Here is a 19897-nt window from a genome sequence, read left to right on the forward strand (position 1 = left end):
AGCTCTAATCTCTTGTTACAGAAACAATTGGCATAAACAAATGTCGCCAGAACTTGCAAGTTACCATGACTAAACCAACCACTAATAGCTTGATCCGACATTGAGACCAAATCAGACTCAAGCACTTCATTCCAGAAAAGCCAAATTTTCACCCCAACGTTAGCATTATTAACTTTATCCATCTTACCCAACAATGACATTTATTCTCACTAAGAAAATGTTCTAAAAGTGCCACCATTGAAGGGCGACATTTATTTAATAACGTCCAAAGCCTACTTTTTGACGAAATAATACCCCTAATATTCCACGTTAATATGTTCAACATCAATTTATGATTTTTTTAAGCGAGTATGCCGCTCTGAAACAACTATAGATTTTTCCTTTCTTACCCCTCTAAATTTCTTCAAAGGTACATGCGAATCCAGGTTAGAATAAAAACATTTCACTGTCAACTCATTCAATTCCTCATCTAGTTCGACATCCGAACTTGCTCGTCCATGCAAGAACAACTCCTCTTCTCTACTCCGTTCCTCCCCTATGAATCCCCTATTAGCCAACCCTCTCAATTCAAATTCTAAAGCCTCATCAATAAGTTTAAGAAAACTCTTAGGAGACGAACAAGAAACCAACCCAGGCCCATCCTTCCCCTCAACATGCATTTTTGTTAACTCAAACCAGCTTTCCTACCTTACCGGAGCTTCCTTGATCGACTTCGACACCCCTGCCACTTGCTTCGACTTAGGTTCTGCTTGGTAAGTGAGATGAAAATTTTGAATTTAAGATAAAATATTAAAATATTATATTTTAATATTATTATTGTTTTGGGATTTGAAAAAATTAAGAAAAATTTAAATAATTTATTATATTTTGTATGGATATTTGAGAAAGTTGTAATGATGAGATGAGAATTTTGAGTTTGAGATAAAAATTTTTGTTTGCCAAACCGAACCTTAATCTCCTCAACATTCATAATCCCTCCCTCTGATTCCTAACAATCAAATTGATTTTTCAAATGAACCTGGTCATTGGTGAAAATAAACAAAACCTCCTGCGACCCTAAATTCACCTCCGCCTTCCACTTCATAACAGCATCCAAAATTTCTTTTCGACGCAACCCATTAAACCCGATAGCCTCAAATTTTAGTTGCACCGCTAGTATGTCCTTCTCCCTAGAGCTCCCAACTTTCCACACCTTCTTCAGCTTCGCAATTTCCCCACTTCCAACTTCACAGTTCCCCCTCTATTTTGATTACTCTCTTTCCGTTTACATAGATGAACAAAATACCCTTGCTTCCGACAATGTAAACAAAAGGAAGGAATTGTTTCAAAAACCACCTCTTGAAAATGGCTACCTTCTAACCCTGGAGTTCCCAACCAAAAAGAATGTCGTAACGACTTTGACACATCGATCTCAACACAAATGCGCACTGCTTTTGGTTGAGTTACAGACGCTGTCGCATTGTCCATTTTCAAGAACCGACCAAACCCACCTCCAATACTCCTCAAAATAGATTCATGAAAAAATTCGGAGGTAACCCCGGCAATGTGATCTATATCGGAACCCAAGGCAAGTCCTCCTCCTAAACAAAATCCGGTGTCCAGTGAGAAATTCTGTAAGGAACCCTTGCTAATTCTAAATTCCCTTGAGCCATCACGTAATAAAATCCTCCTCATTCGAAATCCTACTAAGCACATTCAGCAGATTACCCAATTGCCCAACCATCGGAACAGATCGCAACCCCCAACGACTCCTAATAAATCCATGCACATGATCCAGTGACGGCCTTCTACACAAGAATTTAAGAACAACAAAAAACCTGAAAGGCTCCGCTGATTGCTTGATTTCATTTTTAGAGAACATAAAAAAATCTCTCCTTCAGAGAATCTAGGATCCTAAAATGGAATCTCAACCTCAGGAAGCAATTGAGGCTTCGCGACGACCACATCCGCAAAAGCAGAACTTGGCGAAGCAGAAGGACCATTAGACTTCAGAATCTCATTCTGCACTGCGCAACGACTAGAACCATCCAAGATACCCTACCCTATCCTCCCTAACGAAAGGTTGGGCGCCACGCTGACGACTAGGACCATCAGCACAACCCTAATCGCCCCTTGGTGTTTTCTGGAAATGTTTTTACGTCTCATTGGATAATAATTTGCAATGGTGTTGGACTTGAATATGTAGGTGCATGCATAAACTCATGCACTTCAACATTGTAATAAAAACAACTCAGCTCTATGCTTCTTACCTTTCTAGTGGTCGCCTATATATAATTCATCTATTTTTCTTTCATCTTAAACAATTGAGTTGAATCTTAATGAGGAGTCGGTAAATTGCAGCTAATATTTCACTTCTCCACTTTATTTCTAACTATGTAAACTAAGCAAGTTTAAGACTTGTGTGTTGGGGTCGAACCTATCACAAATCTTAGAACTTGTGATATTTTAACGGTATGGAAACCTATAACTAATAATTCTTAAAGATTGACAATATCTCCTAAGACTTGTGTGTTGGGGTCAAACCACCTTAATTATCTTTTATCTTCATCTTTTCTTTCAATCTCTTTTATATTTTAGTAGTACTAGAAGTTTCCATCAATTTAGCCGATTTTACATGAAATATCACCCTTTAAACTTTCATTCCTCCTATCTTTATTGCTTGAAATAGAAAAAGTCCTACACGAAAGATTGTGGAATGTAATGGTAATTGAAAGAGAGGGAAGAATGAGAGAAAATGAGTCAATTTTTTGGTGGTTTGATATTATGATCGTTTGATATTATGATCCAAACATCCATCACTAGGAAAGAGACCTAAAAGGGCTAAAGTACTTTGCTCTTATTTCTTTGTTTACTTACGGTACAAATGACTTCTATTTATAGGAGAATTGGGATAGATGAAGACAATACAAATATAGGGATGATATCAATTTAGGGGATAAATGATTTTCGTTATAATCAAATCATTCTGAAACGGAAGGGATAGTAATAAATCTTAAGATTTGAAAATATTTAGATCTATCATGCATTAACATGATCCTCTTCAAACTCAAGATAGAAAAGCATGGCGAGTGGAGTAGTGTTTGATTGAAGGGCATGAGTGTGACTGTGACAGTAGTTGGTGGCTGGAGCATGAAATATGGAGCTTTGGTCAGACCGTTTGGTTTAGTTGTAGTGGCTGGAAATGGGTGAGAACTGAGCCATGGAAAATGGACCAAAATTATTAAGGAGCTAACAATAAACCATAAAAGAGTGGGCAATAATGGCATAGAGGCAAAAGATTAATGGTAAATATAATTAAGAATTGTACAAGCATCACATATTTATTTTAAAAAAGAGCGAAGTCTGGTATTAAAAAGTTAATTTTTTTTTTATGTAAATTTTATATATACTTACTTTTTTTTTTCAAAAGGAGTGCGATGTTTGCATACTCTATGATTACAAATATTATTTTTCAAATACAAAATGCCAACAAAAAATGGGTTTGGAACTTTGAACTATGCTCACAACAAACATGACCATAACCTTTGATAAGGATATATGAAAATGGTTCGGCTTCCCTCCTGTAACTCCACAACATGACATCTCCAGTTATTAAAACTACTGCTTTACAAAATGATGTCCTTTAAGATATACTTTTCATAGATAAAAGAGATGAAAATATTATGTAAATCTCACAATATTAATTGCATAAAGTTTAATTATATTTCTCCTAACGGCTAATTACAAATTAATACTTGGTGATGCCAGAGAAAGGGTGGCCACAAAAATAAGCATTCCACAAGATTGGGTCTGGTGCTGGTTGACACATGAAAGATTATGCCATGTAATGGTAATTGGAAGTCCTTCTTTCTAATTTTCTGAAAAAAAAAAAGAAGGTAATTGGAAGAGAAAAGAGAATAATGAAAGAAAAATGAGACAATCTTTCAGTGGTTCGACATTATGATGTCTACATCCACCACTAGGTAAGGCAAGAGCCCTAAGGCTGCATTGTGCTCTTATTTTCTTGATTGACTTCAATTTAAGGATGAAATCAATTAGGTTTAGTCGACTTTTGAGCAGTTTTTTAGTCTAAACTGAACTGATCAATTCTATATCTATGGACCTCGAGACTGATTTGTGGGATGATTCGGTTCGATTTATATTTAGACTCTGTTTGGTTACCTAAAACATTTCATCTCATCTTATTTTTATAACTTTCATAAATTTTTACATAAAACATAATAAACAATTCAATTTTTTCAAATCTTAAAACAAAACTAACATTAAAAAAATTATATTTTATTCAACTTTTAAAAAAATATCTCATCTCATCTATATAACCGAATGGAAATCTAGTTATCGGCTCGTTTTTAACGAGATGATTTAGCTTGGGCTGATTGGTTTTGTGGCCCAAATATACTACATTTGAGTCCAAATATCCAGTGTGGAGCGCAAATATTAATTGTATAATATATAGTATATAAAATGTTTTAAAAAAACTAATGATACATGGTCACAAAATTGCACCCTATGCGACAAAATGCTTGAATTTACGTCTCCCTGAAATTGTCAATAGCACACGTTTTGTCTAGGAGCACTCAATTATTTCATTTCTTTTCATTAATAATTTATTACTATTCATAAATTATTTTTTTATTATTTATAAATGATCTAAGATTCTTAACATCAAAACGGGCTTTGAACTTTTGGCTAGGTTACTCTGTTGCTATGAAATAGTTTAAACTAAAGGGTAAGAAATGACTATAGAGTTTTTGTTGTCTGAATTTTGTTATATACAATTACATTTAGGTATTATCTGTACATTGTATTAATGTGATTAATTAAAATAATAAATTTATATTAAAAAAATAATGCAACAAATTAAATTAATAGAATACGCAAAAAGTTATGTAAAAGCGATTTCTGTTCCTTTATTACAAGAGAGACTCCAACCAGTGCAACCACCTTTGCCGATCAGAAATAAGATAGCGTCCCAACAAAAAAATAAGGCCCAAAGGCGCTAATGAATGCTTATCTCCTACTATCTCCAGCAGCTTCAGCTTTGCGTCAGGCGCCAGAGTCCACTGACTGCCAAAACCCTCCATGCTCAAATCTTCAAAACTGGTCTAGACCAATGTGGTCCTCTGCCCAACACCCTCGTAGACGTGTATGGCAAATGTGGTCTCGTTCCAGATGCCAATCGCGTGTTCGACGAAATGCTCCACAGAGATCGTGTCTCTTGGGCCTCAATCCTCACTGCTTACAATCTGGCTAATCTTCCTCACTCAACTCTCTCCATGTTCCCCACCATGCTCAAGCATGATGGCTTAGAACCTGACCATTTTGTGCTTGCAAGCCTGGTAAAGGCATGTTCTAGATTGTGTGCTATCTGGCAGGGTAAACAGTTGCATGCCCGCTTTGTGTTATCGCCGTTTTGGGATGATGATGTTGTCAAGTCATCGTTGGTTGATATGTATGCAAAATGTGGATTACCCGACAGTGCGCGTGCAGTTTTTGATTCAATTTCTTCGAAGAATTCAGTTTCTTGTACTGCCATGATTTCAGGGTATGCCCGAAGTGGGAGGAAATCTGATGCTATTGGGCTGTTCAAGAGTGTACCACCCAGGAATTTGTTTTCTTGGACGGCTTTAATTGCTGGGTTGGTACAGAGTGGGAATGCGACTGATGCATTTTATTTGTTTATTGATATGCGAAGAGAAGAGATTGATATAGTTGATCCATTAGTTCTTTCTAGCATCGTTGGTGCTAGCGCTAATTTAACAGTGCTGGAGCTTGGTAAGCAGATTCATGGCCTAGTTATTGCTCTTGGTTATGAGTCTTGCATATTTATCAGTAACGCACTTCTGGATATGTATGCCAAATGTAGTGATATTCTGGCTGCAAAGGATATTTTTGGACGGATGCAACGGAGAGATGTTGTCTCTTGGACTTCGATAATTGTTGGGGTGGCGCAGCATGGGCAGGCAGAGGAGGCATTGGCTTTATATGAGGAGATGATTTCAGCAAGTGTAAAGCCAAATGAAGTGACCTTTGTTGCATTGATTTATGCTTGTAGCCATGTTGGGTTAGTTGGTAAAGGCCGTCAACTATTCAAATCCATGAGTGAGGATTATGGAATTAGTCCTTCTCTGCAGCACTACACATGCTTCTTGGATCTTCTTAGTCGGTCTGGGCACCTTGATGAGGCTGAGAAATTAATCAGTGAGATGCCATTTAGGCCTGATGAACCTACTTGGGCGGCTTTACTTAGTGCCTGCAAGCATCATAATAATATCAAAATGGGAATTAGGGTTGCTGATCATTTATTAAGTTTAGAGCCAGAAGATCCATCAACATATATACTGTTATCTAATATTTATGCTAGTGCTGCAATGTGGGAAAAGGTGTCAAAGGTGAGAAAGTTGATGATGGTGATGGAAGTTAAAAAGCAACCAGGATATAGCTGCATTGAATTTGGGAAGGAAACCCAAGTGTTTTATGCTGGGGAGACCTCTCATCCTATGAAGGATGAGATTTTTGGTTTTCTTAAGGAGTTGGATGCAGAGATGAGGAAAAGAGGTTATGTTCCTGATACTAGTTCTGTTTTACATGACATGGAACAGCAAGAAAAGGAAAGACAATTATTTTGGCATAGTGAGAGGTTAGCTGTGGCTTACGGGTTGCTTAAGGCTGTCTCCGGGACAGTTATTCGTGTAGTAAAAAATCTTCGCATTTGTGGAGATTGCCACACAGTTTTGAAATTCACAAGTACCATTATGAAGAGGGAAATTGTTATCCGAGATGCCAATAGATATCATCATTTTAAGAATGGGAACTGTTCATGCAATGATTTTTGGTGATTATGTGGCTCTGGGTTGGAATCTTCCCGTGCTTCGTCATGTTTCTGCATTTGACTTAAATAGATTCAATGTTCGGCTTTGTGGGATGCTTAAATTCCCCAGTCAGGTGCGTATTTTAAGTGCATTTTGTTAATTGTTCTTTTTGTGAAATGTCAAGCTATTGAAAACACGTTCATAATCAGATTGTGTCAGGCATAAACAGTTCCAATCATGAATCGCATGCTAATGCAGATTGTCATCTTTTCATGAACTATCATCAACAGGTATCACCAATTTGGTCATTGGACTAATTTGGTGTAGTGATAACAATATATGACATGACCCGTCAACCTAATATGACAAGACACAAAATAACTGAATTTGAAATTGATATAAATGGATTATGGTCAAAACAGATTGATCTGTTAAGACACGATTAATAAACAGGCCAATAACGGGTCAATCCACTTAACCCAAAATCAATTCGTAATAAATCATTTAAATTTTATTTCAAAATTAAAATTATATTATTGGTGGATTGTAATATTGATATTTCTAAATATGCTTATATTTTTATTATTGGTATTATAATTCTAGATTTATGCTCACAATTGTTATTATTGGGTTTGTAATATTAGTTTTATTATAGGTTAAAATCTGAAAAATATTGATATTTTTTGTTAGTAGGTAGTCTTAATGTTTTATTTAGGTAGTAGATTATAATAAATATAAATTTTAATTATTATGTGAAATTATGTTAATTAAGTTAAATGAGTTATGTGTATTTGTTCAACTCATTTACATGAAACATGTTGAAATAAGTCGTATTGTGTCGATTCATTTCTAATTAATTTTTAAACGGGTTAAACGGCCAACATGATATGATCTGTTATTTAAATGAGTTGTGTTAGGGTTTAAAAATCTGACCCGTTTAGCTTGACGGGTCAAGTCGTATTAATCCATATAGTTGGATATCCATGACCTGACACGACATGATTATGACTCGTGAATATGTACTGCCATCCCCAATTCAAGTGTAAGAGCACTCCTAATGGTTATTGTAAAATACATTTTTTTTCAAAATATAAAGAAATGTTCTTAACATGCCACTCCATTGAATTTTGTATTTGAATAAATCTATTTGCAGTCCCCATTCAGTCTTAAATGAAACGTAGTGTTTCATTATTAAATGAAGCACTGCATTTCATTACATGAAAAGAAAATAGGGACAGGACGCCGAGGGACTTCTTCTGGCCCTTAGAGAAACTTTCATTCCTCAGATGAAATCGCCCTCCCCTCGCCCCATCTCCCCATCGTGAAATGCGTTGAGCTGTAATGACTTTTTCCCCACCTCTCAACTGAACAGTACTGGATTTGCACCGAGAACTTTCTTGCGTTTTCACTGTCAGTTTCAATTTTTTCAGCTTAGAGCATTGCAATAGGTGTGATTGTATACCACGCAATAAGAACACGAATCTCTGCCCTCCCTCAAGTCAGATCTCTATGGAAGTTACTCTTGGATGATCTCCTCAGGAATTCAGTCACCAACTTCGAGAATACTAATGAATTCTCCTTGAGTAACTGAGCTGGAGAGTTGTAATCTACAACCTTGCCTGTGTTAAGCAAAACAGTAGAAATAATGAGCTAAAATCAATTCATGATGTATGCAATCTTATATAAGTGATACTAATCTATATGATTCTTAGCAATTTTATAAATATGAAAAAGCTCAGAATTTTATATATATTCTTAGCATCCCCTTGTTTCTTGAATTAAATTATCTATTTGTAGTATGAATAGAAGCAGTACGTAGCTTCATCCAACACCAGAATTCTTTCCCCTTGTTTCCTCCATCTTCTGCAACTGCTTTCCCCAACTTCCAAAATGAAAAACCCAAACAGTGAAAGATAAGTGGCTTTGTGGAAGAGAGGGAAGAGAATAAAAATTCGGGACAAAATATTTGAGAGAACAGCATTTGAAAATATTTTTAAGGGGTGGAGAAGATTGGGTTGAGGGTGGTCTTTGATGGTGGTCTAGAGAGTATTTCTGGTCGCGAGCATGCACAGCAAGAGGAAAAACAATTTTCTACTATTTAAAATGTTTTGGATTTAGGTTGTTGAAGAAAGAGGGATAATGTAGTCAATTCATACTTAAAAAGGGGATCAACTGGTCATTTCTTACACTAGGACTGCAATACAATCCTCTAACGAGGACTGCATATAGAACTACTCTTTGTATTTTAAAAACATCATACATTTTGCTACAGTGATTCGTCTACATGTAGAGATCTTATTCATCGAATATAAACATTTTTAATTACTTTCTTTTTCCTCTTAATGTGATTTCTCATTTTCTCATCATGTGTAAATATTTTTAAAAATATTTGAAATGAATAAAAAAGAATGAAAAGTATAATATTTAAATGATATGAAGAAAAAATAGATAAGTTGATATATAATATATTGTAAAAGTTATTATGTAAAATAAAAAAAATAAGTTTTGATGATATATTTTAAAAGATAAGATAGAAGTCACTGAGAGGGCTCTAACATTCAAGACTATACAAACGAACTTCCTCTTACTCAATTCCTTCACACATGAAATATTGTGAACATGACGTGCCAGCGACAAGCACCTGTATTGAAGAAGTAGGGTCCAACCAACTCCAGCTCAAACACATTCACACAAATCGGCAGAAACACCAAAAAAACAAGGGCAAAATCCAAAGAATCACAAATCTTTCAGACCCATACACACAAATCGGCTGAAATCCCATAAAAATTGGCAAAGTCCAAAGAACAACTAGTATCTGTGGGGACAATCAAATCAGAAAGCTAATAAAAAAAAAAAAAAAATGAGAGATATGGAAACCATCATGGAAAGTGCCACCAGCTGCATTGGATATTACGTTTTGTTTCATATCTCCTTTTATAATTTATATAAATATAATTACAGAAACGAGAACGATAATGGAGAGCCTTTTAAGATATGGGACAACATGACTTTTTATGCATCATTAATTATTTTAATTTAGTTTTCTAATATATCTCATAATAATTTCGGCATGCATCATTGCATCCCAGCTTGTATTTTTTTTTTTTAATAAAAAAAAAAACTGTCAACCAAGCTTGACAACAAACAGTAAATAGAAATTGGAATGGACTATTTTTATGCATATTTTATTATCTCGAGGTACATATAAAAATAAAATTTCAAGAATTATACATATAATCAATTACTCATTAATAAAATATAGAATACCTTTTCATTTTAAAAAAAAAAAAATTATTATTTTTTGCATAAAATAATTATAAAAATATTCTCTTGCCCTCCAAAACAACTACCAACCAATTATACACATCCGCCATTACAATTACAATCACTCAGATTCTCTGTTTTAATTAATTGGTTAAAAGAGAGATGTTAGGTAAAATTTTTAAGAAAGTTAGAAAATATCATAAAAAAAAAATTATTTTTTAAGATAGTATGTGGGACATAAGACTGTATAATTTATTTTTCATCATGATATCTGTCAAATCTTTCATTATTTTAACTTTGGCCTAAAGTTGTCACTTAATTTTTTTTTTTTTTAATTTGAAACATGATTTTTATTTATTCTCTCCTTAGATTTTCAATTAATTTTTTTTAGTTGGATCTAGAAAATTGTAACTTAAATGAATAATTTGATGATTAATGATTATTTATTTTATTTTATTTATAAATTTATTATTTAATATTATATATGAGATGATAATATAACGATAATAAAAAAAAAATGACGAATATATTTTTTCTTTGATGAATTTAGAGAATTAAATAATTTATTTTTACGCTTGGGAAGAAGTTGTCCAAATTGAAGTTTGGGCCCACAAAGACATACAAATTGATAGATAACACGTAGCACACCTTACAATAAAGAGGGATAAGATTTCTATATCAGGAAAAAGGCAAAATTCCGGAAACAACCCCACCCAACCGGGGCGAAAAACGTGACCACGTACGAACGAATCAAAAGGAAAAAATGCGGTGTTGACAGGACAGCCCAGGACATAACTGTCAGTTAACATGTTTCAGCTCCATCAGTATCATCGGCTACACTCCTTCCTCTGCTTTGCTCTTACCTCTATAAAACTGCTAGCTTCGTATCTGACACACACACACGTAAGCACGGAGAAAGAGGAGAGAAAGAAAGAGAGAAATATGGCGACGGATGTGGCGGTGTTGGAACATGGAGTGCTGGGGGAGAAAGATGTGGGCGCGAGCGCTTGTTGCCATGCAGGGCCTGGGTACGCCACCCCGGTGGAGGCTATGTCTGGTCCCAGAGAAACTCTGATCTATGTCACTTGCGTTTACACTGGTACCTCACCTTCATCTTCTTTTTCTCTTCTTAATTCGATCGATTTTGACTATGTGGCTGACGGGAGTTTCTCACCCGAACACGTTCTTCTTTTGCTTTTATTTTTCTGTGTATTCTTTTTAAGTGAAGGAATAATAGTATTTTCTTAATTTAAATGTCTAAATCCAATTCGAGTACCATATTCTATATCTTGTAGCTTTCAGAACACAATTTTACGATTTAATCAACTCTATCACTTGTAGTTCCTTTCAACTGTTACTGGCATGGAAGTTGGTCTACTTATTGCTCTCTTGGTTCGATTCAATCATTCAGGTCTCCTATTTTTAGATGATTTTGTTTTTGATAAGTAAAAATGCTTTGATCACTTGGTCCAACTTTACTGCGCACAAGATATCGAGATGGGCTGCTTCCCTGACTGGAAGCATTCCGATTCATTCCATCCCACCCCAACACCTTGATCCTAATCAAACCGCCGTAATATGTATTTCTTTTCTTTATTAATATTTGCTCATAACAAAAGAAGAAGAAGAAGAAGAAGAAGAAGAAAGAAAGATGAAAAATTGAAATATAAGAAGATAAGATTATAAGCAGCGTGAGAAGATAAGAGTGCAGTGTGATCATCCAGCAGCATTTGAACTTTGAACTCCTGCAGCTGTTATTGTTGAAGAGGACTCTGCTGCTGAAATGGGTTGAACCTTAACAAGATGAACCCAAACTGTTAATTTGAAGCTTTCCTGCTTCTTTGCTTCTTATAATTGAAGAAATCTAGTTTATTATCATTTGGATGGATGACCAGAGTAAAACATTCTTTGTATCTTCGTGATTTTAGTATCTTCGTGATTTTAGTATCTTAGCCTTTTGTATTTCTATGGCGTCTCTCAGATTTGTCTCCAAGTTTCCACTCTGTTATGAAGATGACAAATGCAAATGGTCGATAATTCTCCTTTTAAACAATCATCTTTTGTGGCCTTATAAGATTTTGATGGCAGGTGCACGCGTCTTTCGCGTTGGAAGGGTCAAATCCTCTTATTAAATGCTTTTTGTTGTCACATCAATGTCCTTTCTTATGTATTTATCGTTTTTAATTGTTTCATTTTATTCATATAGAAGAAAATAAAATCAGGTTTCCTGTTGAGATTCAAAACTTTGACTTCTTCTATTTGTCTTTTAGTTTTCTGGTTCTTTAACTTCTGAAAGTCTGTTGGCAAATTAGTGAATCTCTGTAGTTTATGGGGAAGAGGATTTAGGTAATCTGCAATTTTATTATTTAACCTGACTTTTGGACGATACTAGCCCCGATTGATTGGAGTCCTTGTTCTTTCTGTAGACTATTTATTTGCTAGTTCTAGAATCATTTGGAATTACTTGTCTTAGTTCAACATATGGTAACAAGTTTAAAATTCAATGGCTCAATGTGTATACAGGAACGGGAAGAGAGAAGCCTGATTACCTGGCCACGGTTGATGTAGATCCAAGCTCTCCTACTTATTCAAAAGTTATCAACAGGTTGCCCGTGCCTTATGTAGGTGATGAGCTACATCATTCAGGGTGGAATGCATGCAGTTCTTGCCATGGAGATCCATCAGCAGATCGACGTTTTCTGATTCTACCTTCACTGTTGTAAGAAGCTAAATTTTATCTTGGGTAATTGACTCTTTTCATGCATAAACATATCGATATGCATAGATGCATATTAGTAGTATTACTTGAACATGTGTATGCCCGTCTATTATTTGGTTAAGAAATGAAATTTACCAATGAATCAAAAAGGAACAGACAATTTGGCCAACATAAAATGGTAGAGAGAATGTGGGCAAGACCTCTAAAGCCTACTTTATTTGAAGCGTGCAAAAAACTTATAAAAAAAAATGTCGTAATACTGGTAAACTACCAGTCCAGCAGCTGGCTAATTCTTATTAAATTGATTCTGAAAATTTGGTATCATATCTGGTTCATATTAGTAGAACATTACTCAAATTTCTGAACTGTAACGTTTTGAAATACTGCTCAATCAGTCTGAAGGCCCTTTATCCGTGGAAAGTAGTGGATGAGTTTGGAAAGGTGTACATATCTATAAATGTGGGTGTGCATGTTAATTGCTTCATTTAATTCTGAGAATTAGCCATAGTCAAGCAACTAGGCAGTATTTTAATCACATGTATCATCGCATGCTTAGCTTTGATCCAGTTCTTGTAGGTCCTTTTGCGTAATGTCTTACTTTTATTGCTTAATATGATAATGTGCATGTAGTAATCGTGCGATGGCATCTTTATTTAATAATCTAATATTGGTACTTAAATTTTCCTTTATTGCACAAATAGTATCACCTTCTTGAACTTCACCAATATATGTGGACTTGAAAATTATGGTTCAAGTTTAAGAGTTATTCACCGTTTTCTTCTGGCACATTTTCACATTGTTTAGACTCCAGAGATGCAATATGTGGTTGCATTTTATGTTTTGGATTATCACCATGAAAGGAACATGAGTAAGCCCCTTTTTTCCTGAATATATAATGTGGTAATGAAATTCTATGGTCTTAAGTTTCAATTTCTTCTTATGGACTTTTTTCTTGTATCTCCAATGGATTCATGCCTTAAGAAGCCATGGAAGCATTTTAGAATCACTCATTACCACAAGAAGCCTAATGACATGATCCCAAAGTTCTGACTTTACTAGTATTTTCCAGATCAGGTCGCATATATGTGATTGACACCAAAACCAATCCAAAAGCTCCAGCATTGCATAAAGTTGTTGAACCTGAAGATATCATTCAGAAGACTGGTTTAGCTTATCCGCACACCTCCCATTGCCTTGCTTCTGGAGACATAATGGTTTCATGCCTTGGAGATAAAGATGGAAATGCTGCAGGGAATGGCTTTCTTCTCCTTGACTCTGAATTCAATGTGAAAGGAAGGTAGTGTTATCTTTTTTCAAACTCATAATTGAAAAATTAAGGATGCTAGCCTTAGAAAAGCTTGCATCTCATCTACAAATCTGCTTTGGTTTGAGTCCATAAATTAATTAATGTAAACTATCTGTTGAGACGTAAGACAACATTGATGATTCACAAGTGCCACTGGGAACCTTTATGAAGAATCCATTGACAAGGTTATGGTTCAATAACATATTTTAATTGGTGGTAATGTAAATGTAGCATGTTTTTGGCACATTTGATTCTAATATAATGTACCTCGCTTGGCATCAATCAGGTGGGAGAAACCAGGGCATTCTCCGCTCTTTGGCTATGATTTCTGGTACCAACCACGGCACAACACAATGATTAGCTCATCATGGGGTGCCCCTGCTGCTTTCACAAAAGGTTTCAACCCTCAACATGTTTCTGATGGCTTGTATGGGAGGCATCTGTATGTGTACAGCTGGCCCGGGGGCGAACTGAGACAAACATTGGATCTTGGCAATACAGGGCTCATACCTTTGGAGGTGAGTATGTAGACAAACTACAGCATCGTCTCCTCTATATAGAACCTGGCCAATGTTATTATTTGATAATTTAGTTTTATGTTAGTTCCGTTACCATCAAAATTGTATGATTCCAGACCTATTTTCTGTCAATCTAACTCATTTTGCAGTTAAGGTTCTTGCATGATCCTTCAAAAGATACAGGGTATGTTGGGTGTGCCTTAACTAGTAACATGGTGCGATTTTTCAAGGCCGAAGATGGCTCATGGAGCCATGAGGTATGCACATAAGATATCTATGTGTCTATGAAGTATTATGCCCATGTGTGTGTGTTCATCTTGAATTTTGCTCCCTATGGTCTTTTTTAAGAGGCATCATGACGTTCGGTACCCTGATTAATGTTTGCAGGTTGCAATATCAGTGAATCCACTGAAGGTTCAAAACTGGATTATTCCAGAAATGCCAGGGCTTATTAGTGATTTTCTGATCTCTCTTGATGATCGCTTCCTGTACTTCGTGAACTGGTTTCATGGGGACGTGAGGCAGTATAACATTGAGGACCCAAAGAAACCTATATTGACAGGACAAGTATGGGTTGGGGGACTCTTACAAAAGGGCAGCCCCGTAGTGGCTGAGCTTGAGGATGGTAAAACATGGCAGTCTGATGTTCCGGAGATCAAGGTTTGTACAATCTCAATTCTATTGTTAGAACTCTTTCTGAGCGAGCTCATTGCTACCTAATTGATAATTGATTGGTTGTTTTCATTTCAACTTCTTCAACCATAGTCTTGGTTTGCAATCTTGCTTATGAGAATGTTAGATGGCCCTTGGAAATTTCTGGCACTAGAAGTATTTCATGCAGACAATTAATATATTCATTATCGGTTTACTAATATACTCATTATTTGGTGACTAACAACACATAACATTTAGTGACTGAAACACCCAGACAATTAATACCTTGAATGTGTTTGAACCATGTGTGTGATAGGGTAGACAGTATATATGATTTGCTTCATTCATCACTTGAGCTACCTTTATCACATAGAAGTCATCTGCCTGGTTGAACTAGATTCCTTTTTAACTTTTATGCCGCACAAAATATTACTGTTTGTAAAGGGTTTGGCTTGGGTCCTGTTATAAAAATAACAGGAAATCTCCTGTTAAGTAAACCGACGTCGTGTAGAGTTATGCTGGCCAAACAGATGTTATGTACATATCTCCTTGTTTTTTCTATACGCTAGCCATTCTGACCAAATGGATATCTCATATCTTTGCTATACACTAGCCACCGAAACTCATTTGGAACACTGGTAAGAACTAACTGCAAAACACAAGCAAGCAAGCTACAGAAATAATGGCAAACACAAGCTACAGAATATAGTTGGCAAAAAAAGCAAGCACAAGTGTCAAGAAAACCAAATAATGGCCTAGTAAAAATGGAAGAACCCTTAGGAGATCAACTCATATATAAGAAAAACAAGGAAAAGACTTTGAACAGAGAGAGAAAATGAGATGGAAATTTACCAACAAAAGAGTGAAAAGTACTGCAGAACAAATGAGATTTACATTTACCAATATTTCAAGTTTTAGCTACTTTCTTCTCTGTGCAAGCAAGTAGTTTACCAGAAAGGAAAAATGATTTTTATGAATATATGTCAAACCAACCATTCCAAACGAGTTTGTCCAGTATATAAGAAAAATAGTAAATATATATGTTTAGTGGCCAGTATATCCAAACTTTTCGCATTCTTGCGCCAAAAAATAATATATCTACGTGACATTGATTTGGCAATCTCTACACGACGTCGGTTTATTTAACAGGAGATTTCCTGTTATAAAATAACAGGACCTAAGCCGAACCCCTGTTTGTAAACTATACCGTCTAATGTCTTATGATTGCATAAGTGAATGTAATTATGAATTATATGGTTTAGATGCATTTTTCTTCAAACTGTATTCTCAGTCACTACTCTGACCGTACTTTTACTGCACTTTTTTCTGCTGCATTAGAGCCCTTAACTCACCGCATTATTTTCATTGTATTTTTCCTTTCAGGGACATCGGTTGAGAGGAGGACCTCAAATGATTCAGTTGAGTCTAGATGGGAAACGACTCTATGTCACCAACTCGCTTTTTAGCACATGGGATTGTCAATTTTATCCTGAACTTGTGGAGAAAGGATCCCATATGTTACAGATTGATGTCAACACAGAGAAAGGTGGCCTGGGAATAAACCCCGAATTTTATGTGGATTTTGCAGTCGAACCTGATGGTCCTTCACTAGCTCACGAGATGAGATATCCCGGCGGTGACTGCACTTCAGATATATGGACTTGAGCAATTTGAATGAATCTTGTGGATTGTGATCAGTCCAACTTTAAGTCGACTGAATAATGTTTTTACTTTAAATCAGTACATTATCAGACACATCTGCTGTGAAGAAACCTGAATAAAAACATCAATGGATATTTCTTCTCTTTTTATGTCTCTTACTCTGCCACTTCTGTTATTCATACAACTCTTAATGCAAAAGTGTTTACAAGCTTACTGAATTTGATAGATAACTTCAATGGCAGCAGAACTCGAACATCTAAAATTGTAAAGGGCAATACCAAGTTCAGAAGGATAAGACAATCCTAATCAAGCTCAGACACTCAATACATGATTCAGGTTCCAGTGTTTTGGGCATGGTTGTAGCATTGGGCTAAGGGAAAGGAAGAAAAACAAAAGAAGCCAACATATCATTGAAGTGGGCACCCATCAAGGGATTATGCGAAAGAAAAATACCTCTCAAGAGAATATCTATGCAGAGTGAAATTTATGGAGCAGCTTCAGCCTTGAATAGAGAGCATGCATGTTGCTTCTCAAGAGTTTGTACGAGGTCTTTCGTGCCTTTTTTAGCCTCTTTTGGCATCCATAATCTCTCAACTACATCTCATGAATTGAAGTATTTCATTATGTAAATTGTAGGATCTCAATCCCCACTTCTATTTCTTTAGATTCACAATATCTAAAACTCTTTCGAATTTAATAAAACGAAATCCATTATGATTTTATCATGGTTTTAAGAAACCTTTAAAGCTTCATGCTATTGCCATACAAAGTTGGATTGAGATCATTCTCTTTTCAATTATGGATTCAATTAGTATGTCAAATTTAAAGGAGAAAACAAGAAGAAGATGCTAGTCTTGCACACAGTTCAATGTTAAGTAATGTTCGATGTAGTTATAAGGTGTACAAGCAATGTTACGTACAATTCCCATTTAGGAATTACAATGCAGGTCTAGATAATTTTATCTTTAATTTTTTTTTAATTATAAAAATATCACTCTTAAAATAATGATTTTTATCATTTGATAAAGGGAATGCACATGCAGTAAATAGAATTTTTAATCTAAACGTGACCAATTAAATCAAATAGATAATTGATAATTCAGCCACACGTGGGTTGTCCAACTAATTTTCACTTATGGGACTCTTTCCTATTTTTCCAATTATTTTTATTTCTCAGAAAATTTTATTTTATTTTATAATGTTTATCCTCAATTAGGTGTAATTAGGTAATTCTAATATAAATTTATAGGGAGAATGCTTTCGATAATTCTTTGGGATGGGCTTAAGATTTTGTGGGATGTAATTTGTTAGATGCAGAGAGGGATGTAAATTGAGAGAAAAATGATATATACAGTCGTGAGTAAGCAAGCGTCGTATAATTATTTTAAAAAAAGTGAATAAATATAAAATTTATATAAAAATAATAATTTTTTAATAATAAATTTAACTTTTTTTTAAAATAATTATAAATTACTTATGTACTCCACAGCTATACTATGCGTAGTATTGCTCTAATCGTTTAGTTTAAAATAATTTACTAAACGGAGACATATAATATCACGGACTCTCCTATCAAAAAATTAAAAGAAAACAAAAAAAATATCACGGACTCAACTCTGATTTTGCCTTCAGATTTTGAGCAAGTGGTGTGGCCTCCCTGCCTGATGATGGGCCCCACGTATGTTCCCAACCACCATTCATCACCACATATTGCTGAAACGACACCAGCATCAAAACAAAACACTGTCATGACCTCTGTGCATGCAGGATTATAGTGCTGGACGATTTACATACGGTCATCCTCAATAATGGAACATTGATCATATGATTCATTTTTTATGAGAAACTGGTTGTGCACAAAAAGAATGAAAAGCTACCTCCAAGAGAATCCCTTTCCTTGTTTCTTGTGGTAAGAGGAAGATTACAACGGATATGCATTGACGGGAAACTTCTGGTTGTGCACAAAAAGAATGAAAGCAGCTGCCTTGTTTCTTTTGCTTGCACCACTGTTACTAGTTCTTGGCTCGTTTTATGCAGTTGCTGCTGGAGATAACAACAATGATGGTGAGCATGGACGATGCACTGGTTCGGTTTTAGAATGTGGGATCGAAATGGCTGATCACGAAGAGTTGGAGAAGGAATATTCAAGCACAAACACAAGGTTTCTTGCAGCACAGATCAAATACATAACTCCAGATGTTTTGAGGGCCGATCAGCCTGCCTGTGGGAAAGTAACAAGAGGTGATCCCTACAGGAAAAGTTGCCTGCCTTCACCTTCCAACCCTGAGAACAGAGGCTGCTCCAGCTACTACAGGTGTAGGAGGTGACCTACTTGGTTTTCTCTGAATTTTTCTCGTAGTTTTCACTTGAGCCATTGTTATATTCGTAAGTTGGTGTGGATGATATATTCTTCACACTGTTGACACGACATGATTTACTTTATAAAAAAAGTTAAATCATATTATGTCAACTGTAGACATCAGTATATCTTATATACTGACTTATAAGTAGAAAAACAATTTGCGTATTATTTCGGTGTGATTTTCTCAACAATAAATAATTGTATTGAAAAAGATGGTGTTACAAATTTGAGTATATCTATGCTCATGTGACAAAGCCTGATGTCTTGGAGTCCATACAGTGGGACATTCTGCAAGTCTGCAATGGGAAAATAATACTTTTTTTGAGCCAATCCATTCATTCCCTCTTCACAATCCCATCCTTGGCAATTCTTAACAAGTTTTCTTTTTCATTTTTAAAAAAACAAAGAAATGCATGCTTGTGTGGGGGTAAGGATGAGAGAAAAGGATCCTAAAAGTCTCTGGTGATTGAGACGTATTCTTCCTATCGAAAGTGACGTTACAGACATCCATACAAATTATACAACTGAGCCGAAGTACCCAAACGGCACAAGAGGAGGAGAATGCGGGCCATGGAATTAAGGCCCAAGACTCGCCCCAGG

The 19897-nt window shown here is 35.5% G+C and overlaps 3 protein-coding genes across 3 annotated transcripts; all 3 read left to right on the top strand.

Moving 5' to 3' along the window:
- The first annotated feature begins 4916 nt into the window (after positions 1–4916).
- Positions 4917–8562, top strand: LOC122315695 (pentatricopeptide repeat-containing protein At4g14050, mitochondrial). Its single transcript, XM_043131786.1, has 2 exons — positions 4917–6945; positions 8243–8562. The coding sequence occupies exon 1, from the start codon at positions 5007–5009 to the stop codon at positions 6837–6839; it is 1833 nt and encodes a 610-aa protein (XP_042987720.1). The 5' UTR covers positions 4917–5006; the 3' UTR covers positions 6840–6945; positions 8243–8562.
- A 2318-nt stretch (positions 8563–10880) lies between these two features.
- On the top strand, positions 10881–17088 carry LOC122315698 (selenium-binding protein 2-like). Its single transcript, XM_043131798.1, has 7 exons — positions 10881–11175; positions 12600–12795; positions 13865–14092; positions 14388–14619; positions 14769–14876; positions 15007–15279; positions 16657–17088. The coding sequence occupies exons 1-7, from the start codon at positions 10884–10886 to the stop codon at positions 16936–16938; spliced, it is 1611 nt and encodes a 536-aa protein (XP_042987732.1). The 5' UTR covers positions 10881–10883; the 3' UTR covers positions 16939–17088.
- Positions 17089–18683: 1595 nt separating this feature from the next.
- LOC122315704 (protein RALF-like 32) lies at positions 18684–19530 on the top strand. The gene has a single exon (XM_043131807.1). The coding sequence runs from the start codon at positions 18906–18908 to the stop codon at positions 19260–19262; it is 357 nt and encodes a 118-aa protein (XP_042987741.1). The 5' UTR covers positions 18684–18905; the 3' UTR covers positions 19263–19530.
- The last annotated feature ends 367 nt before the right edge of the window (positions 19531–19897 follow it).

The sequence above is a fragment of the Carya illinoinensis genome, chromosome 1 (assembly GCF_018687715.1).
Source record: "Carya illinoinensis cultivar Pawnee chromosome 1, C.illinoinensisPawnee_v1, whole genome shotgun sequence".
NCBI lineage: Eukaryota > Viridiplantae > Streptophyta > Magnoliopsida > Fagales > Juglandaceae > Carya > Carya illinoinensis.